We start from the raw sequence: 24264 nt of genomic DNA on the forward strand, positions 1-24264 counted from the left end.
TGTGCCTTTTATTATCGTCTAACTTTCTACTTACATTTATTTCCTATATTTAAAAATAAGCAAGAGATTTAAATGTCAGTAGTAATCTCTAAAGGCCACTTAGGAGGCCTCCCAACCTGCTATTTAAACACTATTGTATTAAGATTTGTAATGCAAAATTTGACTATGATAGCAGCGAATGGGGAAAAGATAAAAATAATTTAATAGTATCACTATTACACTTAATGGAAGCAAATATACTGTGAAATTAGCCTGACAAATTATTAAAATTAGCAGTGAATTTTATATCTAGTGATAAATAAGGTCCTTTAGACAAATTCCTTGCCAAGATTACATTAAGCATACAGTGATACCTTGGTACTCAACTGCTTCAAAACTCATCAAATTGGTACTAGACTCATTTTGATGTGAAAATGTTGACCCAGTACCTGTCGTTTGTTTGGGTCTTGATGTGCTGTGATAGGAAGAGGGGAATGGCCACTGGAAGTGGATAGGAAGTCAGTCATGCTGGAAAGATTGCCGCAAAAGGAAGTGGGGGATGGTCTCAGAGGGCGAACGGGAAGTTGGCCATGCTGGAAAGGTCGCTAACATAGTAAAAGGGACAAGCAGAAAGTTCTCCCCAGCCTAACCAAAGGGTCACATGGTAAGTCACATGGTTTGATTGGTACTTGTCATTTGTAGTACCAGTCACATCTCCTGGAACCAATTAATGATGAGTTCCAAGGTACCACTGTATTTGAAAGAGTTGGCTTCCAAGAACGCTCCACAAAAGAATATTCAACGGGTGTAGTGACTCCCTAAAGGAAAACATTGAGAACTGCTACCTGTGTCTCAGGAAAATAAATCGCTCACTGCTTTTCCCTCTCATCGGGATGAGTTCCTCAAAGTCTTGTGCTTTGTGTCCTAGGTGGTGGCCATAGACCTGGACAAGGACTTGAATGGCCAAGTGACATATCACATGCAGGTGGGCATGCCCAGGATGGACTTTGTCATCAACAGCAAGACCGGTCTTATCAACTCCACCACTATTCTAGACAGGGAAAGAATTGCTGAATACTACTTGAGAGTAGTAGCAAGCGATGCAGGGGAACCATCCAAAAGTTCTACCAGCACCCTCACAGTCAGAGGTGATCGATGGACTGAAACCCTTTGAAGGCTGGCTCAGTATCACAACTATATCATATTTGAAATATGCATGTGTGAGTGGGGAGGGTGGCTCTCCAAAGCTTGCACAGGGATTTCTTGTTCTAAATCATGTTCTGTGCATTAGTTGGGTCAGTAGACCATCATCTGTGGGTTGGTGTCTACTAAGTTGGCTCAAATAAGGCCAGAGTTGGAGAAACGAAATGTTCTATGTATTCTGAGTTACCTGGATATGAATAACAAAACCATACAATTCAGTGTTTCACAAACGTGGGAACTTTAAGATATGTAGACTTCACGGTGGTTGGGAAATCCTGGGAGCTGAAGTCCACATATCTTTAAATTGCCTAGGTTGAGAAACGCCAATATAAATTTTGGCAGGAACCATTCCAGAAAGGAAGATATTCTTTGTATTTACGCATTAAATTTCTACCTTGCCTTTATTTTTTGCAACTCAAGGGGGTATTCATAATGTTTCCTCCTCCTATTTTCCCCAGGATAATCACCTTGAATTATGGGTTGGGCTGAGAGAGAGTAACTGCCCTAAACTTACCCAGCCAACTTCTATGCCTAAGGATGGACTTAGTCTCCCATTTTCTAGTCCAGCAACAAAACCATTACACCAAACTGTCTCCAATATCTGGAATAATATATATGCATCATATCATAATCATATACATTATATTATTTTCCACCCAAGTTAATATTACGAATATAAACATAAATATGTTTATTATGTTTTCCTGTGTTATCACTGTATTTTCCAGCTTACTTCTCCTTTCTCTCCAGCTCAAATTTTGACACTCCAAAAATTCAAGTGCAGCCGAACAGTTTAATGGCCTAAAAGGTTGCAATCTATGTCAGTTCATTCCCTCTCTTTCCCCTTTCAACTCTCTAGCTGAGCGTTTTTCAAAACCTAGCAACTTTAAGATGTGTGCTACCTGGGGAATTTGGGAATTATAAGCCTACATATCTGTTCTTCTTTTAATTTAGCTTGTTTTTATTTATTGTTGTAGCCAATTTCCTCATCTTTTACTGTGAATAAATAATAAAGACATACCTACCTAATAAAGTAACTGGCAATAATTACTGTATGGTTGGTTGTAGGTTCTTGAAGGAAGTCCAGAGAATGCTTCTATTGTGCCCCAGAATGAAGTTTGATCAAATTCTCTCTTATAGTTTTAGATGTGAATGATGAAAACCCTACCTTCTTCCCAGCTGTCTACAATGTGTCACTTCTGGAAAATGTGCCACGTGATTTCAAAGTGGTCCGTCTGAATTGTACTGACACCGATATGGGCCTTAATGCTGAACTTAGTTATTTCATCACAGGTAGGAGCTTCCACAATTTCAGGGTTAGGAGCCACCTGGTTCATAGGTGGCACAAGAACAGAAGCCACTTAGTTCTGTCCTTATTGCTATTTTCCTTTCAGATTTATATCTGGCCATATCCCAAAGGTTGGGGTGTGGTGTTGACAAGTTATTCAGTCTGTTTAAAAAAATATTTATTACATTTACAATACAAAGATCCAAGACGGAAAAAAGAAGGTGAACTGGAAAACACTCATACAGTTAAAGAGAGACATGTACGAAATTATACTGTCCCCTCTTAACAGGTCATGCAAAGGGACTTGATTGTAGGGACACTTTTTTTCCCTCCAGATATTTTATTTATTTATTTATTATTTTGTTTGGTTTGTCAAACATGTACAAGATAACAGGTATAAGTATAAACATGGACATGAACAAAGGAAATGAGTACAAATAAATGGGGACAGTAGGACAGGGACGGTAGGCACGCTGGTGCGCTTATGCACGCCCCCTTTACAGACCTCTTTGGAGTGGGGTGAGGTCCACGGTAGTCAGTTTGAGGTTGAAGCTGTGGGGGTTTGAGGATGTAACAACAGAGTCGGGTAACGCATTCCAGGCATTAACTGTTGCTGAAGTCGCATTTTCTGCGATCGAGAGTTTGGAGCGGTTTGCCTTGAGTTTGTGTCTATTCTTTGCTCGTTTATTATTGAGGTTGAAGCTGAAGACGTTGTTGACAGGTAGGACGTTGTAGCAGACAATTTTGTGTACTATGCTTAGATCGGACCATAGGCGGCATAGTTCCAGGTTTCCCAAGCCCAAAATTTCGAGCCTGGTGACATAAGGGGTTCTGTTGTGAGCAGAGGAGTGGATATGTGCCTTAATTTCTTTCCAAGAGAACCATCCACTGATACTTTTCTTGCAAAGTGGAGCTTCTGCCAATCCATCTCCTCGCTTGTAACTTGACAGGGGAGACAACATCTTCCGCGGACAATAGTCTGTTTTCTTACCCACCAGAACTGTGAGAGCATCAGTGCAAAGCAGTAGGGGAAGTAAATCTCTCTCAGCAAGGGGAGGCTTTCATCCTGCCATTTTCAAGGCTAATTTGCATGGAGATTTGCATACATTTTTCCTATAATGTTTTGCAAATGATAGCAGAACTGTTTTGGGTTGTTTGCTCCTGAGAATTATCTATGCCTCATCAGACTGAAAGAGTCATCAGCTGCCTTATGTCTGCTGAATGTGAATGTGACAGTTTGAAAAAGGCATTGGGGCTGAATCCATTTGCGGTGTTTGTTGAAGTGTAGCCAGGTATGTTAAATTCAGATGTACATGCTGAAAAGACCTCAAGTTCCATTATAAACATGCATTCTTACAGAAGATCATGTTTGATTTTAGGCCTGAGTTTTTTCTTTCTTTCAGATTTACATGATTCCCATTGCAGAACGTATGAAATAGTTTTGATTGGCCATGATACTTCCTACATTTTAAAAATGTGAAAATATTTTTCTTTAAAAGAAGAATGCAACCCACTGCATCTCTCTGAAAGATGCACAGCCTCTTAACCTAAACCTTTTGGTTAGTGAATAATAAAGGGGACTTTTTCTCTCAACTGTGCCCAATTTCATCTTCTGCCTATATTTTAATTTGTAATTTTATAATGTCATTTAGCCATATAGGTTAATAAATCAGATGTTATAGGATCTGAGCTACTAAGTGAAAGCACTTTCTTCAAAGATCTTATCCATTCCATATATTGCATGATGTACATTAAAAAGATTATTTGTTTCACATTTAATATTATTATTACAGTCTTAGACCAGATACCAGAACAATTAAAAGCAATCAGTATATATACACTTAAAATTCTTGTATAAAATAATAAATAACAACTAAAATCTACAGTAAAATCCAGTGTCAATTATACATGGTCTGACTATATAATAGTTGCAATCCCTAAACTGTGTGGCCTGTTGTAGGGTCAACACTAAAAGGGAAATGACTAAGCAGTGCAAAGGGTTTGCCACAATTGCTATATAACAGTGATGGCGAGCCTTTCTTGGCTCGTGTGCCGAAAGCGGGGGGAGCGCAGGGGAGTCGTGCACGGGTGTGCCACACCATAATGCTATGCGCACGACCACAGTGTGTATGCGCGCAGGACCAGCGCTCTCCCCCCCCCCTCAGGAGGCTTCCCTGAACACTCTGGAGGGCTAAAACCGGCCCTACGAGCAACCCGGAAGTGACTTCCGGTTTGCTCGTAGTGTCATTTTTTGCCCTCCGGAGCCTTCAGGGAAGCCTCCTGAGGGCTCCGGAATGCTCCAGAGGGCTAAAACCGGCTCTACAAGCAAACCGGAAGTCCGTTCCCAAATTTCTCGTTTGCCCGTAGGGCCGGTTTTTCGTGCTCGTTTTTCGAGGGAGAAAAATGGCCTCAAAAAGAGGCCGAAGTCAGCTGGCCAGTGCGCGTATGTGCGCTGGCCAACTGACAGGGCAAGCCTCGCATGCCCTGACAAATAGCTCCGTGAGCCACCTGTGGCACACATGCCATACATTCGCCATCACGGCTATATAGCATCACTATGGTGGCGATGCAAGGGTGAAATCCTACCGGTAGTAAAAAAAAATGCTTAACAAAGTAAAAAAAAGTTCCGACTATCAGCTGTGCTGTGTGATGGTAGGAATTTTTTTAAAAAAATTTTTTTAGCATTTGAGGTCCGTTTTCACTCCCAGGAGGCAAAACCGGGGGAGGGATGTGTGGAAAGGAAGGAAGGAAGGGAGGGAGGGAGGGAGGGAAAAAAGAAAGGGAGGAAGGACCACAAACCTGGCACTAGATGCAGCTTCAGAGGATACCTTGAAAGAGTGCAGCAATCCAGGGCTGGAAGGGACCTGGAGGTCATCTACTCTAACCCCTTGCTCCAGCAATTGTTAAAGTGAGTTTCTGTATTTTGACACCCCCCCAGTCACATGACTACATAGCCACGCCCATCCAGTCACATGATTTCCACCAAGCCATTCCCACTGAACTGGTAGGAATTTTTTTTAGATTTCACCACTATGAAGAAGATATGTGTTTGCGACGAATCCCCAGTGCTGCCACGCAGAATCTAGCCACCTGCGCTGTACATTTAATATGACTTACTCTAAAAGAAATTTTAAGCCCCTGTGTTTTTAGTGGAAGAGATTTAAGAATGTAGTTCTATTCTGCCCAAATTTGATCCACCAAACTATTGCATTCTATTATCTATTTCCACTGCAATGTTAATTGATAATCCCAGTTTGCTTCCACCACTTCTGAACAGCAGAAAATAGCAAAACTTACTAAACCTTTGAAGAACTGGCTGGTACTTGACACTAAAGGAGCATTTGGACAGGCCTACTTGGTGATCAAAAATTGGCTTCTGCCATCTCTCTTTTGTTTAAATCAACGAGACATAAAAATACATACTTTTAATTGGATAAATGTTCTTTATTTGGTTCTCACTGTAAGGTAGACTATCTCTGCTTCCCTGGTTGGTGGGATTTACAATAGAAGTCTGAAATGATAAATGCAGTACTTTCAAAGTCTTGAAATGTTGTCTGGTTTTGCCCTCTACTGCCCAGACCTCCAAATGACACCTTGAATTTTTGTCACTCTCTTCACTATTTTATAAATTCAGGAATCAAAAGGGTTAACTGGGATGAAAAGGGGAAAAGAGCATCTGCAATTCCCAGATTCGGTCTATAGCTTTTCCAAGAAGGCTTCAGAAATTCCTCCTGTGAATTAGAATTAATATCCGTACTGGTGGATTAAATGGGCCTATGATTTGATTTCAATAGAATGTAATTTCCATGACAATTCCTGACCCGTGACAATTTAAATTTGTTTAATACAATAAATCTGCAGTGTTCACTTGTGTCTAACTAAAACAATTCCTTTTGAGATGCATTATTTAAAATGAGATTCCTCCTAATTTAGGCCATAGAAGTTAGCTTACAGGCGGAATTTTCTTTCCGGATCATGTGCCTATTAGTATTAGCTTGAAAATGGTTTGGGGGTTCATTCCCCCCCCCCATATAATTCACCATTAAATGACTTTGTATTTCTTAGGCAAATATTTCATAATTTTATTCACAAGGATAGATGTTGCAAAGGACAGGCTGTAGGGCAAAAAAGCAGAAGGCAGAAGGCTGAAAATTTGAAAATAGAAGCCAATTCACATGAAGTTGGTTGAGGGCCTGAATCCTGGATAATTTTCAGCCCCATTTATATGCGGTGAGAGTGTCAATCCTACCATTGTAAGCATATGCATGGAGAAACCCTGTTGAACGTCAATATCTCAATTTCTTAGTTCTATAGTTCATAATTCCAGAGAAAATGCATATGGATGTACTGTATGTTTAGAATAGTGCCCAAAATTGTGGAAACTTTTGGGAGAAGTGTATTTTTGAACTTTGATGGCTAATAACACCACTTTTTCTTTGGAGTAGTACCTTAAAATTATATATCAATGGAAAGATAATTTAATCAAGAATGTAATGCAACAATGTTTGTTCAATTATCTGTATTCTATGAAAAACTATAGCCAAATAACCATAAAAAGGAAGCACAACTTGCTTAGGTTGATCTTAGTTTCCCTTCGTCTGATTGTAGCCAATGAGCATGAATGTTTAGAGAGCCAATAAGGTGTCATCTTGTTTTGGCAACGAGGCAATCAGATCACAGTAGGATTCAGTTATTGATGTCATGTGTTGAAGCTGAGAGGAGGACATTTGTCAAATATATTTTTTGTATAACTTGTTTTTTCTACGTATTTCACTTTTCTTCTTTATAACTGCTATACTAATAGCAAATCCTTCATAAATGTTATTGCATTACATTCTTGATTAAATTATCTTTCCATAGATATATAATTTTATGGTAGTACTCCAAAAAAAGTGGTGTTATATTAGCCGTCAAACCTCAAAAATACTGTACACTTTTCCCAAAAGTGAAAAATTTTCCCACAATTTTGGCCAATACTGTATATAGATACAAATCATGTCATTCTTTTCTTCTATTTTTCCTTGCAGGTGGAAACCAGGATGGAAAATTCAGTGTTGGCTTTAGAGATGGTATAGTTAGAACGGTTGTCAACCTGGACAGAGAAACCATGCCATTCTACAGCCTTATCCTAGAAGCCATTGGTAAGCATGGTCAGGGTTCCAAATAGCATCCAAAAGTAAATCAGAATCCAAGGCAAAACATTGCTCAAAGTTCCAATTTATTAAAAGAGCCATGTTGGCACATCTGGGAAAACCCAAATCTGAAAGCTTCCCAGTTTTCCCAGTTTTTCCCATTTTCCCCACTTAGTTGAAAGTTCAATATCTTGCCCCCCACGCGCACAAGTCCATCGCATGGTCCAATCTCCCACTGCCATGCTGGCAGTTCCACCCATCCAATTCTGGTCAGGTGCAGAGATGGAAAGACAAAGGATGACCTTGGTTTTCTAGAAAGAATTTTGTTATGGCTACATCGCATCTCACTTCTTACAACCCCCCCTCCCATTTTCCCACAATAGAAAATGCATATCAGAATAATAGAAGTGTAGCAGGCCAAAGACCCACAAGAAAAGAAGGCTGCAGGCCTGACAATCTATTCTTCATCCTTCTCTTAAGAACTCATATTTCAGCTTTTGGGGTAAAGAATTTGTCTAAAGGACCTTAATTTGCAAACTGGTAGTATAGTTTTCCCACCTCAAGTTTTCAGAAAGAGAAAATTGGCTTTTACTGATCTTCAGGCTATCGTGGATGAGTCATGGATTTTTATCTATTATTCTGGAAAGGAACCTCTTTGTGGACTTCTACGAGGTGTAGTTTCTGTTTTATGAACTTAGCAATAGCACTTAGACTTATATACCGCTTCACAGAGCTTTATAGCCCTCTCTAAACAGTTTATGGAGTCCGCCTATTGCACCCAACAATCTGGGTTCTTGTTTTACCCACCTCGGAAGGATGGAAGGCTGAGTCAACCTTGAGCCTGGTGTGTTTTGAACTGATGAACTGCAGGCAGGCAGCAGGCAGCAGAAGTAGCCTGCAGTACTGCACTCTAACCAGTGCGCCACCGTCACTCATGTATTCTTGTATTCTTCAGCTGAAATATAAGTGAACTACTGCCACGCACTAAATTTGAATGAAGATTAGTTAGGAGAAAAATGGCAATCATATGAATTAAGCATTTATTTTAATATCTGTGATACGATACATCGATTATATATGATAACACATATTTATGAAATATTATACACTGTTCAGAATGCAGTCAATTTGCAAGGGAAAATTCCTTCAACCATGTTTACCATTCTGAGCACCAGATTGTTATACAACAAACATGTGGGCAAGGACATTCAGTGGCTTAGAAAGTGTCCTGCACAAAATGTAAATTTCTTCCATCAAGCAAGATGCTACAATGTAACCAAAATCACGGTAAAATAGAGATCTTGCATTCCAAAAATCAGAAGCAGTTGGGGAAAAAGAGGCGAACAAATTGCTAGACATCATGTCTTGGTGACACAAACTTTAGTTTATAAGAACTCAAAGAAGTGGTTACTGTATTGTACAGTATCAATTCTGGTCTAATGATGCCTCTTAGATTAAGAGGAATTAGAAGTAATTGAACAACAGTACTTCAAATATAATCTAATACAAGTTAAACAAAAGCTGCAATGTTTATTAGATACAACCTTTCTCCTGTGTTATCTTTGTTCTCTTTCCCTGGTATTGTTGCTCGTTGACATTCCAACCAGACTTAACGCTTTCCTGGATTTCATGGACCAGGTTTTTTTCCTCAACCTTGGCAACTGTTAAGAGGTGATGTTCAGAGGTGGGCTGCTGGGATTTCACACAAGTTTGGGCGATTCTCTAGCTAGGATTCTGCCCAGTTTGGCGAACCCACAAATGCCACCCCTGGCTGGCCATGCCCACCCCACCCAGCCTACCCTGCCCTGCCCCTCACAGGAGTGTCCATGTGGCCTGTTCCTCATGCCAGGTAATGCCAACCCTGGCTGGCCATGCCCACCCCACCCAGCCTACCCTGCCCTGCCCCTCACAGGAGTGTCCATGTGGCCTGTTTCTCATGCCAGGTAATGCCACCCCTGGCTGGCCATGCCCATCCCACCCAGCCTACCCTGCCCTGCCCCTCACAGGAGTGTCCATGTGGCCTGTTCCTCATGCCAGGGTCCACGCGGAGGCTCGGGGTGGGGGAGGGAAAACGGGCCTACTGGAAGTTCCGGAAGTCCAGAAACGTGTTTGTTTCCGGCCTCTGGAGGGCCTCCGGAGCCCGGGGGAAGCAGTTTTCGCCCTCACAGACACTCAAGGAAAGCCTCCAGAACCTGGGGAGGGTGAAAAACTCCCTCCCCCCCCCCCCGTTGTGGTGCAGGAGGCCAACTAGGCCACGCCCACCCAGCAATGGGGCAACGAATCCGTTGCTGCAATTTTTGAAGCCCACCCCTGGTGATATTGATGTCCTCACATCATAAAGTTGCCAAGATGGAGAAACACTGTTGTAGACATAAACATTTACGTCCAATCCCAAGTACCTACATGCCTACCTAGAAAAGTTAATTGCTAGGAGCCTGACAACTCTGAGAAAGTAATGGCTCAGAAATTATTTTAAACGAAGATGCTAGACAGAAAGGCATGAAGCGTTTCACTCTTATTTTCTTTAGAATTTCCCATCATTGGTCTTTCGCAGTCAGTGGAATGGAGAGAGCTTTTCTTCTGAGCGTTAGGCGATGACCCAGACCCTGTGTTTTGTTCTCACAGATAATGGCCCGACGGGAAAAAGAAGGACTGGTACTGCAACTGTTCATATCACAGTGCTGGATGTTAATGACAACCGACCCATCTTCCTCCAGAGCAGTTATGAAGCTACTGTGCCAGAAGACGTTCCCGATTACAGCAGCATTGTACAGGTATGCGGCTGAACTTTTCAATAAGGTTCGGTGCATAAAGAGGGAGGGGAGGGAGGGACAAATGAGAAGCAACAGCTTCGTCTCACCGCAGTCGAGCTGTTAGCTATAATCGTATCAAAAGAGTTCAAATCAGCTAGATGGTGTTAATGTGAGCCAAGGCCTCAGTGCCAGATATGTGCTGTTGCATGAACTCCATTGCAATTAGCAATCACTCATTTCCTCTATCATTGGAAACTCTTAAGCGTAGGTAATGATTTAAAGGCATTAGCAGCCAGGAGATCTAGAATTAACTTTAATAACGCCAGAAAGAAAGGTCCAGTCCAATAGCTGGGACCCAGGCGTTGAAGCTAATGGCGTTACAGTATCAGAAGCCCTAAATTGCAGGAACTTAGAACACATTAATTATTTTCTATTGATTCGGAAATTAAATACATCCCTGAACTAGTTTGTGGGCTACCTTGAATCAAGCAGCGTTTTGATTGTAAGTCGAGTTCTCCTAAACAGATCTGTTTTCAGGAAGATATTGGCTGTCTGGATTTATCTCTGACTAGGCATACAAAGCTGCCTTAAGAGAGGGGAAACTGGGGGAGAAGATTTCACATCTCATTTTCCTCCCTTTTGGTTTCTCTCTTTGAAACGAATGACTGTGTACATTCACAGAGTTTTTGTGGTGTTTTCAGTTTCTCTTCAAACCAAACATTTCTCCTGAAAGAGGTAGTGCTTGTTGTGGCCCACCCACAACCAGCAGAGCTGGCAGCAGAGTTGTACAGTGAGGAGGTTGGGGAGGAACATGGACTAGTCCTGGGGGCTGAGGAAAGCTCAGACAAGGGCTCTGCGTCGGAGGGAGAGAAGGAGTTAGATAGCAGTGAGGCAGAAGAGCAGCTGGAGCCTGTTCCTAGTGTGCACATGTGCAGAGCTTCCAGAAGACAAGAACAACTAAGAAAGCGGGATCAACTTAAGAGTAAAGCCACACCTTGGAGGTGGTTGGCCCCTCCCAGAGGAAACAAAAGAGGAATGAATGGGGAGTGGGTTTTTGCAGGAAATAATTTGTTCCTTCAGTCTGGAAAGTTCATTTTGTGATTATAAGAGACTCTGTGTCAAGTTTTGCTTTGCCCCGTGTTTGAAAACTAGTTATCTGGCAGCGCTCTAAACGAGATAAGGTGCATATGGGTAAACATTCCTCTGAAAGACAGTTTGCTAAAGCCTTGCTGACTATGAATGAAAGGAATCCACAGTCATGTAAATAAAAGAGGTTTTGTCGGGACCAAGACTTTGCTTCTTATTTTCTAAGGAAGCCTGGGTCAGAACAGTGCTTTGAGTTAGCCTGTTTTTCTTGAATTCCCTTTTCTAACCAGAGGAAGAAATAATAAAATTGCATCACTATGTTCCTGCCACATAGAATATTTTTTTGGACAGCAGGGGTTGAAGCCTGGAATATTTGGGATAACATACCGAAGACTTTAGTTGTCTGGAACAAATTGCATACACACACACACATCAGGGGTGAAATTCAGCAGGTTCTAACAGGTTCTGGAGAACCGGTAGAGGAAACTTTGAGTAGTTCGGAGAACTGGCAAATGCTGGCCCCAGAGTTGGGAGGGAATGGAGGTTTTGCAGTATTCTTCCCCTGCCACGCCCACCAAGCCATGCTCACAGAACCAGTAGTAAAAAAAATTGAATTTCACCACTGATGTATATATGTATATATAAAAGAATATTTGAGATACCACATGGCTGATTTTCAGGAACTTCTATGATCTACAAGGCACTTTTTTCCATCCCCAAATAAAACTTGCAAGATGGTTGTTCCAGAATATTGATCAATCTCTTTTGTTGTCAAAATTAAAGTGGTAAACATTTCAAAATATTATCTGGTTTAAGAATGACATCAGGGCTTCAAAATGGTTTTGTGCGCATGGTACCATTTCAATCTATGACAGTTTCTGATGGGAAATCATACAGTTGGAAACTAAATTGAACCAAGTAGCCAAAACTTCTGAAACATTATAGGAAGATTGGTTGGTTGATTGATTGATTGATTGATTGATTGATTGATTGGATTGATCCATCTCATGGTTCAGGCATTCTGAGTGGATACACCAGAAGAAAGAGAGAAAGGGTGCCTATAGAGTATCTCCCATGAAACTCTCTGTAATAAATTGGAAATATTGCTTTTCTGGAAAAAAATGAAAGGAAAATCAAAAGCATTAATGTGAACACAAAAACTTTCCCACAGTCAAATTCAAGAAACAGACAATTCAATAACCTTTTTAGTTCAAAATCAATTTTACAGCTGAGCCAAGGGAGGCCTTTGGATTAAGCTTGTGTTTTGTCGTCTATGTCATGAATTCTTTTTAGTGGCTGGCAATATAAACTATTAATATTCTGGATTTGGCTTTCTTCTTTGGTTCGGGTGAGGAATTGCCCTTTATTAATATCTGATACATTAATATCTAAACACATTATGTAGACTTATAGCACATATTATTAATACATTAAAGAGGCCAAAAGATCACTTTTAGGTCAGATTTAAAGGCAATTCTTACATCTCTGCTTTTATGAGAGCAATAGCACTTAGCCATACCACTCCACAGTCCTTTACAGCACTCTCTGAGTGGTTTACAATATCTGTTGTGGCCCGCCAGCGGCCAGGAGAGCTGGCAGCAGATTCAGATAGTGAGGAGGTTGGGGAGGAACTTGGGCCAGTCCTGGAATCTGGGGAAGACTCTGATAAGGGCTCTGGTCAGAGGCAGAGAGGGGGCCAGAGCCGTATGCCAGTTATCAGCTGCCTTTAGAGTCAGACACCAGTGAGGCAGACGAACAGCTGGAACCTGTTCCCAGTGTGTGCATGCACAGAGTTGCCAGATGAAGGGAACAGCTAAAGAACAGGGGTCGACTTGCGAGTAAGGCCACAGGTGGACGATGAATGGCCCCTCCCAGAGGAAATAAAAGGGGAGTGGAGTTTGCAGGAGACAATTAGTTCGCTTAATTGATTCATGACTCTCTGAGATTCCTTGCCAAGTTTTGCAGATATCGGCCTGTCAGCTCTCCAAGCCAGATAAGGTGTATGACTGTAAATCCTCCCTTGAAAGACTTTGCCAGTTGTGAATGAACAGAATTCACAGTCAATTAATAAAAGGGTTTTTTGTCAGGACTTCATGTTCTTGGGAAGCCTAGGTCAGAACAATATCAGCATATTGCTGTCAACAATCTGGGACCTCATTTTACCGATCTGGAAAGCTGAGTCAACCATGAGCCCTGTCAGGATCAAACTCCCGGCAGTGTGCAGAGTTAGCCTGCAATACTGCATTTTAACCACTGGGCCACCACAATGTAAGAACTGCCTTTAAACCTGAGCTCAAAGTGATCTTTGGGCCTCTTTGCATATTATTATATTAAGTGTATATTATTATCAACAATGGCAAATTTAACATGTGTGGCTAGGGAATTCTGGGAGTTGAAGTTCACACATCACAAAGTTGCCAAGCTTGAGAAAAAAATAATACAGTATATGCTAGATATGAATAGCCATTTTTGCAGAGTTAATGCTGTTTAGTTCCAAATGGTACATTGTAGGGGGCAATTTGTGATGGATCTTGTCCAGTAGCTTTTTCCTCCATAGTTGTGTTGGGAGCAGAGGTGGAGACAACTCATCTTGTACTGATTCTCCCATTCATTTCGAGTCAGCACTACAGCATGATGCATGCATACATTTGTGTGTGTGTGTGTGTTTCTGTGAGTGAGTGAGGAGAGAGAGAGAGAGAGAGAGAGAGAGAGAGAGAGAGAGAGAGAGAGAGAGAGAGAGAGAGAGAAGTAATAATGCACTATATAGCTAAAATAAGAGAAATCTTAACATTTGGAGCTTTCCCTTCCATTGCTGATTCCACAATTTCTTTTGATTTGAAAAAAAAAGATATTTATGACTTATGACTAGATGGCGAACTCCTTGCATTCCAAATATCTACACAGCAGGTCTTCTGGATGCATGTTAGTCATAGGTGGGACCAAAGAAAAACGTGACTAGGACCTCCTAACCATAATGATTGGTGCTCAGCTCAATAAGAATTCAAAATATGACTCTGTGGATGGATCCATTACAGATTTAGCTATTATGAGATGTTCTGCCTCATCACAATGAAACTGTAATACATACACACATACAAAATTGCAAGTCTTAGAAAGCAGGTTCTAAAGAGAAATTGTAACCTTATCACTTTAGTTTCAGTAAGATTATATTGAATTTCGCAATAGCCTGATATTAATACAATCGTACTCTCCTCTTTTATCCTGAACCCCAAAACGTATGTATGCACCTATGAACGTTTTTGAATGTAAGCTTGTAGTCACAGACTAAGTCAGTCAATCAATTTCTACAGCCACCCATCTCAAACAAGGGACTCTGGGTGGCAAACAGTCATATAATCTATTAAAACCATACATACACATACACACACACGTACGTGCGTGTGTGCGTTTTCGTAGATTTTCACGGGTGTAGGTATGCTGGTCTTGTTGTATAACAAAAACACCAGCCTGAAGATGGCGAGTGAGACCTCGCCTAAACGTTGCCAAGACAATCTCAATCTTACACGGGAAAAGACCCAAATACAACAAGACCAGCATACATACATACATACATACATACATACATACATACATACATACATACATATTTGTGTTACAACCCCTAGTATGCCCAAATATGGGAGGGAGCTCACTACTCCCCCTTTCTGTCCTTCGGCTCATTACAGAAGACCATCCAGGCAGAAAAGCATATTTTTATTTTTAATGTTGCCTTTGCTATGTTTGTGTTGTATTTGTGCTGATAAATAAATAAAAGGAGACTAGTATATATCTATTTCAAGCTATTTAGCTCTCATCAGCTAGCCATACCCTTACTGGGATTTGAACCTGGGCTGTATTACATATTAGGCAGATGTATTAGCCACTAAGCCACAGGCTCTCCTTATCAGCTGAGCCAGGGAAATAGGTATGTATTTGTGTTACAACCCTTGGTATGCCCAAATATGGGAGGGAGCTCACTACTACCTATCCAGTAAGGGTATGGCTAGCTGATGAGAGCTAAATAGCTTGAAATAGATCTATACTAGTCTCCCTTTATTTATTTATCAGCACAAATACAACATATAGATAGATGATAGATAGATAGATAGATAGATAGATAGATAGATAGATAGATAGATAGATAGATAGATAGATAGATACAGATACAGATAGATAGATAGATAGATAGATAGATAGATAGATAGATAGATAGATAGATGATAGATAGATAGATATGCTGAGAAAATCATAATTGTAGATGTTAATGTAATAAACATCTATGTCTAATAATAATACACATAAAGACATTTCAGGTAACCCAGAGTAAGGCTTTCACTTTAGCACACATCCTTAGTAGCAGGCCTCCTTGCAAAACAAATCAGTGGTGGGATTCCAAAAAAAAATACTACCAGTTTTGTGGGCATGGCTTGGTGGTTGTGACTTGGTGGGCATGGCAGGGGAAGGATACTGTAAAATTTCTATTCTATTCTATTCCTATTCCTATTTTTTCTATTTCTATTGCTGTTGGATTTCCTGTAGATCTCCCAACCAAGTAAAATCCCCCTTTCAAGGCATTGTGTTGATTGGATCTTCCTAAGGATCTAAGCCACGTCAGCACATGTTATTGGTGAGAACAGAGTTATCTGTAGTCATGTGGTACTTTATTATTAATTGAATCTCATTCTCAACTCAGAGCTCAGCTAATGGAATTCACAGTTGTAGTTAGGGTCAAATTATTATCCCGGCCCCACCTGAAATTCATCCCTTTCATGGCAACAAAGGCATTTGTTTCAGAGGTGGGTATTCAGCAGGTTCTGACCAGTTCTACAGAACCATAGTGGAAATTTTGAGTAGTTCAGAGAGCCCGTAAACACCGCCTCTGACTGGCCCTGCCCCCATCTATTCTCTGCCTCTGGGCAGAATATAGGTAGGAAAGGAGGGAGGGAGGAGAAGGGAAAGAAGCTATTGGAAGAGGCAATAAAAAACTCCTGTTGCACAGTTGCCAGTTCAGCTATTGCCAAGAAAACTCCATGGATGTCTCAACGCACTTACTTGGCTGTAATCATGCTCATCTTGATTGAATGTTTAATGCTGGGTTACCAGAACTGAGCTTCAACAATCTGGATAACTATGCTATTATATGACAACAGAGGGATTCAGAAAATTGAAACCCTTTGCTCCCTGGTAATGGGTTTTGCAAGGAAAGTTGACAGCAAAATGGAATTGTCCCTATTCCTCCCTCAGCTGTTTCCCTTTAAGGGCCCTGCCCTTACCATTTTTGGAGAGCAAAACCTTTAAAAAGGGAATGGGGAGAGAATGACAAAGAAATCAAGGAATCTGAGTAAGGGAACAACCATATCTGATGGGGAAGGCAGTCATGAGTCTTGGCACATCAGAACATCCTCAGCTACAGTGAGGAATGTAGTCACAAGCTTCTTGCAAATGGTCACAGGTTGCTTATCCCAACACACATGAAAGCCTCAGTAAATAATTAGCAAACACAGGCAAATGCAGCAAGTAGGACTAAGTTATGGTGACATGCACCCCCCTCTACAGTGACATCATTATGCAACCTATCTTTTACTTATGTCTGTATTGTCATGTGGCAAATCTAGACAGCATACTAAAAAGCAGGAACATCACCCTGCCAACAAAAGTGTGTATAGTCAAGGCTATGATTTTCCCAGTTGCAATGTATGGCTGTGAAAGTTGGACCATAAGGAAGGCTGAGAGCCAAAGAATTGAGGCCTTTGAACTTATGGTGCTAGAGAGGACTCCTGTGAGTCCCTTGGACTGCAAGGCGATCAAACCAATCAGTCCTAGAGGAGATCAACCCTGACTGCTCTTTAGAAGGCCAGATCCTGAAGATGAAACTCAAATACATTGGCCACCTAATGAGAAGGAAGGATGCACTGGAGAAGAGCCTAATGCTGGGAAAGACTGAGGGCAAAAGAAGAAGGGGTCGACAGAGAATCAGGTGGCTGGAGGGAATCACCGAAGCAGTCGGTGTGAGCTTAAATGGACTCCAGAGGATGGTAGAGGACAGGAAGGCATGGAGGAACATTGTCCATGGAGTCACAATGGGTCGGATATGACTCCGCAACTAACAACAACAATTGTGATTCGGCTGTGGGATGGTCCTTCCATGGTGATCTCACTGCATATGCTCAGATGCATGAAAGTCTACACCGGGGTGTCCAACCTTGGCAATTTTAAGACCTGTGTACTTCAACTCCCCAAATACCAGTGGAGGTATGTGAAGGCATGCTGATTTCTGCTTACTTCTATCCTTGCCAAATAATGATTTTCCAAAACGTTGTAGGTTAGATGACATTACAAGCAGTTTGTGAAGGCCTGTCAGGAAGGAATGTTTTTTTCCACAGGAGGTTCATTCACATGGCAGTAGACTCCATGATACTCCGGTCCTGGTTAATAGGCCCTTTTCTTGACCAAGTTTCACGTCCGTGGGGAACGGGCCGTCCCCGCTTTACACTGCAAATAGATTGTCTTAAGGAACCCAGACGTTTCCAGAGCTTAAGTTGTGGTTCAGTGGCATCTTCAAAATGGTAAGGCATGCATTCGTGTGGTCTGTGGAAAGACGGATCGAGTGCTGCCGGTTTGCATAAAGTGACAAAAAGGAGACCGATGGTCAGGAGAAGAAAAATACAGATGAGGGCAATGATGATAGGCAAGGAATCCAGGTTCTGCTCGGTTGGCTCTGAGCTCAAGAGAGCCAGCTCAGTGGTTGCATTGAGTAATTCAGGGACACCTGTACTTGGCAGGGTCTCATTGACTGACTCCTTTGCGCTCATCCTTCTCTCCTGCAAGACAACAGGGTTAAAGATCAGGCAGCACTGACAAGTGTATGCATGGACATTTATGCAAAACGAATGGGGATGACAAAAGACCAAGTGCAAGCCATTTTCTTCCCTCTTAGTTCTAAATACCTGTGTTCCCGAAAATAAGACCAGTGTCAGGGTTCCAAGTAACACCCCCAACGAAAGAAGACTCCAAGGCTTGAATTTCCTCAAAGTTCCATTTTATTAGAGATGTCCAATTGGCACATCTGGGAAAACCCGAATCTGAAAGCTTCCAGGTTTTCCCCACCCAAAAGAAAGTCCAGGTCCCTACCCAGCACCTACATGTCCATCACATGGTCCAATCAATGCACCATCCCAACTGGAGACAACCCCTAGTCACTCCCATCCAGGTGCAGGCCGAATGCCCTTGACTCCCAGAGAAAGGAATATTGTTATGGCTAATCCTCCACCACTCCTTGCAATCCCCCCTCCCGTTTCCCCAGGCACTAAATGTGGCAGCCCTGAAGTTCCAATGAAAAAGATGGCTTCCAGGTCTGACAACCAGGTCTTATTTTCTTTGGGCCCCCAAATAAGCACTAGGGCTTATTTTAGGAGGTGTCTTACTTTTTTTCCATGTACAAGAGTCCCACTTCTTCTGCTTGCTTGTGGAGGGGCAGTAGGCCGTGTGATGTGCCACTACCGCTGCCATGAGATGTGGGGGGATGGAGCTGCCCCAGGCACCCCCGCACTGGCTTACCTCAGGGTTCCCGCAGCCAAGCCATCCATGTCCCGGCTCCTGTCTTGCCTTGCAGCCGCACAACCAGCATGCCGCTAAGCAGAAGAAGTGGTCCGGCGACTATGTGGTCTCCTACTGGACATGGCTGATGGTGCTGCCGCAGTGAGGCAGGTGTTGGGGCATGGATGGATTGGCTGCAGGGGTCCTGAGGTAAGTCGGTGCGAGGGTCATGGGGCTCCACCACATCCCTGCCTCACTTCGTGGCCGCAGCACCACAAGCAACCAGACAGAATAGGTGGGCGTCCGGCTGCACAGGCTCTTAGGGGTAGGGCTTATATTAGGCACAGACTTAAAAAACACAGTAGGTCTTATTTTTGGGATAGGTCTTATTTGGGGGGAAACAGGTTAGTTGAAATTACAGGCAGCCCTAAACCTATGACACAATTGGGACCAGAACTTCTATCCCTAAGCTACGAAGTCATTTTTTCTTCCTGTGGCCATTAAGCAAATCAAACAGTTGTTAAGCAAATCTAGCTTCACCCATAGACTTTCCTCATTGGGAACTGGCGGGGAAGATCATCATTCCCAGGGTGCTGCAACCATTGTAAATACATGCTGGTTACCAAGTGCCTGAATTTTGATCATCTAATCATGGAGATGTATGTGATGGTCATAAATGTGAGGACCAGTCGTAAGTTACTTTTTTGAGGACTGCTGTAACTTTGAACAATTGTTAAACAATTTGGTTGTAAGTCGATCCCTATCTGCAGTTCCAAATCTCATACTGGCAGAACATCATTTGTGATCCATCTCTCCTTCTAGAGCAGGTTGTCAAACTCAAGGCCCGGGGGCTGGATCCGGCCCATGGGGTGCTTAGATCTGCCCCACAGGATTGGCATGGAAATAGCAAAGGACGGGCCCCGGTGCCCTGTTTTCAGCCTGAATGGCCTCCCGCAGCACCCTGCTGGCCAAAACAGGGCATGGGGACACACACGCAACCCCCCCATGCCCCATTTTCAGCCTCGACAACCTCCTGCAACTCTCTGCCAACCAAAATGGGTCCCCGTACATCTCATTTTGGCCGGCAGGGTGCTGCAGGAGGCCAGCCGTCCCAACCCCCCCCCCCCTCAGACCTGGCCCCTAGATAACAACAATGCTTATCCGGCCCTTGAAGAAATCCAGTTTGACACCCCTGTTCTAGAGGCTCTGGTCCTGCCAGCAAAGTTTCTACCACCCATAGCAGTAACTCATTTTTAGCATTTTTAGTGGGTTGCTGCTGGTTTGGCCCAGTTCAGCCGAACCGGTAGTAGAATTCAGGCCTGAGTCGCAGAACCGGCAATGACCCAGGCCTGCCACACCCCCAAACTGGCTCTCCGGTGTCTTCTGCCTTTGCCAGCATGGTTCTGCACATGCGCAGATTAATTTTTAGTCAAACGTGCAGGCGCAAGCAACGCACAGCCGGCGTTTTGACCGGTTCAGGAACCCACCCCTGGTCCATACCTATCTGGTCAGAAGTAGGTTTCACAGGATTCAGTAGGTTTCATTTCTGTACATCCACATTGGATTACAAGCCTAGATTCCGGTCCTTAGACGAGAATCCTGAACTGCAACGCAAAGCATTTAATTTGAATTTTGAATACTTGCGTTGAATTTAAAGCAGCGGCTCCTAACCATTTCCACTGCAGGATGCAAAGTTAAACGTAGAATTTTTATGCAAAACTGAATGCAGGCTTATCTATGGTTGTTTAAAATATTCAAAATAAGAAAATAGGACAGCTGCATATATTTGGAAATCCTTTCTGTCCGTACTTTGTAACACCTATTTTGGGAGATATATTTCTTTATTATATATTAGATTTTTTTTATTTTTGCTTTTGGAATTTTTTTCCCACTCCTCCTTGCAGAACTCAGAAATATTCTCAGATCAGCGCTGCTTGCTAAAGATCCCCATACAGGTTTCTGGTGATATTTAACTTTAGAACTGTCCTTAATTCCAAAATGTCACCTTTCTTTAGTCTGAACTTCATGCTCATGTTTCATTTTGCTCCATGTAAAAATTGCATCAACTTCTGTTGACTTAGGAATTTACTAGACTCACCACTTGACTACAGATCGTTTACATACAACTCTATGTAGTCCACTACAATATCAAATGCTCTTGAAAACCACTTCTTAGAAAAATATAGAAAAATTATGAACAAGTCACTCAGCACCTGCCCAACAACTTTAACATTGAATCCCAATGGAAAGCCAAATGGCTCACGCCCAGACATAGGAAGACACATAAATGACCCCACAAAAAAGGTGTCACCACATCAATAATGGACAATCCCTAATTGGATATGCACTTCACACAGCATCTGCTGGGACTCTATAAATAGGGCATAGTATCCTCCCCCCAGTGTGACCAGAGTCCCATATCAAACAAAATGCCTGACTGTAAGCTGAGGGCATATATCGGTCCAGTATCTGATTTTTTTAGAAAATAAAAACGATGCTCTGCTTCAATGATTAGATGGTCTAAACATTGATATTTGAACATAGAGCTTTTTAACATTCATATTTTATTAGGTTCTAGTAATCTAGATGAAATGCTAATATATATTGCTAGTCCATGTATGATGTGCCATATGCTAAATCTTCTTATATACCATATTTTTCGGAGTATAAGATGCACCAAGATTTTGAAGAGGCAAATTTTTTAAAAAAGTTTTTGCACTCTGCAGACCTCCCCAAAACAGCCCGTTTTTCATGAAAACTGGCCCATTTTTTGTCAAAAAAGGGCATGCATAGCCTTTAGGAGACTTATGGAGTGTTCCTGGGAGCTGGGGGGCAAAATTGAGCAAAAAACAGTGCATTTTTTGCTCATTTCTACCCCCCCCCAGCCCCCAGGAGCACTGGAGGCTATGCATGGCCATTTTTGTGAGGGAGGTGGGGTTTCAGGAGGCAAAAAATACTGTATTCAATGTATAAGACGCACCCAGATTTTCAACCTCTTTTTTGAGGGGAAAAGGTGTGTCTTATACTCCGAAAAATACTGTATATAAAAACCAACTACCACTCACTCATCATGAAATCTCCAGAACTGTAAAACCTACAAACTTGAAATTCGGCATGTATGTTCCTCTTGGCTTCTAGGTGCTTGCTAAGAAAGTATTTTTCAAAAGGACTATCAGATCATCAGTATTTCTTATACAGTATTATATTAACATGCATCGATGCTAAGGAGTTAGACATTCTACTCCCCCTCCCCACCTGAAAGGAACTCTGTTCCAACTGCCATTTGCCTTATATGGGCATGGCCAGCGTGTGTCTCATCCGCCCTGTGTGCTGACCTGATCACATGGTTTTGTAACAAAGCACGGGTATCCAGCTAATATATACCTGTAATAAACCACTTCTCAAGCCACAGAATAGCATCAGAGCATCTACAGACCTCATAGCTTATATGATGCAAAGCATCATCTCTGTGGGGGCTACAGAATTAGAGACCATCCATTTAAAGTCTACAAGCTAAGCCTTGTGTTTACGTTATTACTATATCACAACTTCTATGTAGTTAGCTAACAAACACTTGATGTAGCATATACTCATGGCAAGGAGAATCCAATGTCATCCTTGGAGAAGCACTGGTGTATCTTATTTATCTATCCATTTACATATTCTGTCAAGCCAATTGCAATTACAATATAATTACTCTAAGTTCGCACAATGGAGATGTAATAGGGAAAAACAAGAACGAAAAGTTGGCTTGGCTCATTGCATTCCATCTTCGAGAATGGTGGATTTTGTAGTCAGATCTTATTATATCATTTAGTTAATTTCAGAAATTGAGCAGATTTTTAATTGTTAAGGGGGAGGGAGGTTGCTGTGAGGTTATGGATTCAGATTATAGAAGAGAATTCCTCCAAGATCAGATCTAATTTGACTAACATTTGGTTTCTTGAGATAAAGAAATGTTTAAGACCGACTGGGAGAAATTGGGTGTTTTGATGCTTTGCTAATAAACCTCTGAAACCTCAAAAAACTTCTATGGTTAGATTTTGAGAGTTATGTAGTAAAGGCATGAGATGAAATCATATATGCTTATAGTCTTATTTTAGTTTTTAGTTTTTACGCTGACATTAATATTCATTCTTCCCTCTACATTCACAGATTAGCTTGTTTTGTGTACCCAGATACAAAAAACGGTGCCAGCTGCCTAAGCCAGATTCTCTCCCCATAAAGACAAAATGTTGAAACACACAGAGGGCATGCAAATTAGTGATTAGAGAAGCTGCGTGTTTCTGTTTTTGTGTTTGTTTTTTTAAGTCACAATATTGCACAATTTTTTTAATGATACTGTACTTTTAAAGTGGCTCAGGGGCTAAGACGCTGAGCTTGTCAATCAGAAAGGTCGGCAGTCTAAATCCCTAGCGCTGCCTAATGGAGTGACTTGTCCCAGCTTCTGCCAACCTAGCAGTTCGAACGCATGTAAAAATGCAAGTAGAAAAATAGGGACCATCTTTGGTGAGAAGGTAACAGTGTTCTGTGCGCCTTCAACATTTAGTCATGACAGCTACATGACCACGGAGACGTCTTCAGACAGTGCTGGCTCTTTGGCTTTGAAACGGAGATGAGCACCGCCTCCTAGAGTCGGGAACAACTAGCACATATGTGGGAGGGGAACCTTTACCTTTACCTACTTTTAATGGCCAGAGTCTCTGGCAGAGCTGTCCAAAGTTCTTCAACCGCTACATCCAAATTAAACAATAGGAAGAATGATCATTCAATTCCAACCTTAGCATGGTTTTGATAGATTAAGTGCTATTACTTGCGCCATGTGACACCATATACTGCCTGCTAGGAAAGAGGTCACAGCTCCACAAACATCTGAAGCTAACAAAACCTAATCACCATCTGGATTGCCTCTATATTGTGGAAAATCTCTATTCACCACATTCCAAACACTGAATTACTTGGCTTGGAGATACTCTGCACAGTTGAATACTTTTGGCATTTTAGCATTTTATTTACTTACTAGCTGATAACCGGGCATTGCCCGGGTATTTATTTATAGGGGGGAAAATGTCTGGACCAAACATAATTTCTATTATTGGATTTTCCCCCTTACCAGAGGGACTCCCCTTGTGGAGTACTGTAAAGCCGTTACGAGGGCAACTCCACTGCGCTGTACGGTAGAAGCCATTTTATGGCAGTACAATAGAAACCATTTTAAGGCACAACAGGCTATATCTTAACACACATCCTGAGGGGTGTTAGGAGTGTTTTACCCTTGCAGTATTTG

General features: G+C 42.0%; 1 protein-coding gene across 1 annotated transcript in view; it reads left to right on the forward strand.

The window, feature by feature from the left end:
* Positions 1-24264, forward strand: part of CDH23 (cadherin related 23) — a 677284-nt gene that overhangs the window by 488147 nt on the left and 164873 nt on the right. The window contains exons 24-27 of the mRNA XM_081954507.1: positions 908-1127; positions 2323-2475; positions 7498-7611; positions 10228-10376. Coding sequence (XP_081810633.1) covers positions 908-1127; positions 2323-2475; positions 7498-7611; positions 10228-10376 — 636 coding nt within the window. The remainder of the gene's footprint in view (positions 1-907; positions 1128-2322; positions 2476-7497; positions 7612-10227; positions 10377-24264) is intronic.

Source organism: Natrix helvetica (assembly GCF_964273705.1).
Source record: "Natrix helvetica genome assembly, chromosome: 5".
Classification (NCBI taxonomy): Eukaryota; Metazoa; Chordata; class Lepidosauria; order Squamata; family Natricidae; genus Natrix; species Natrix helvetica.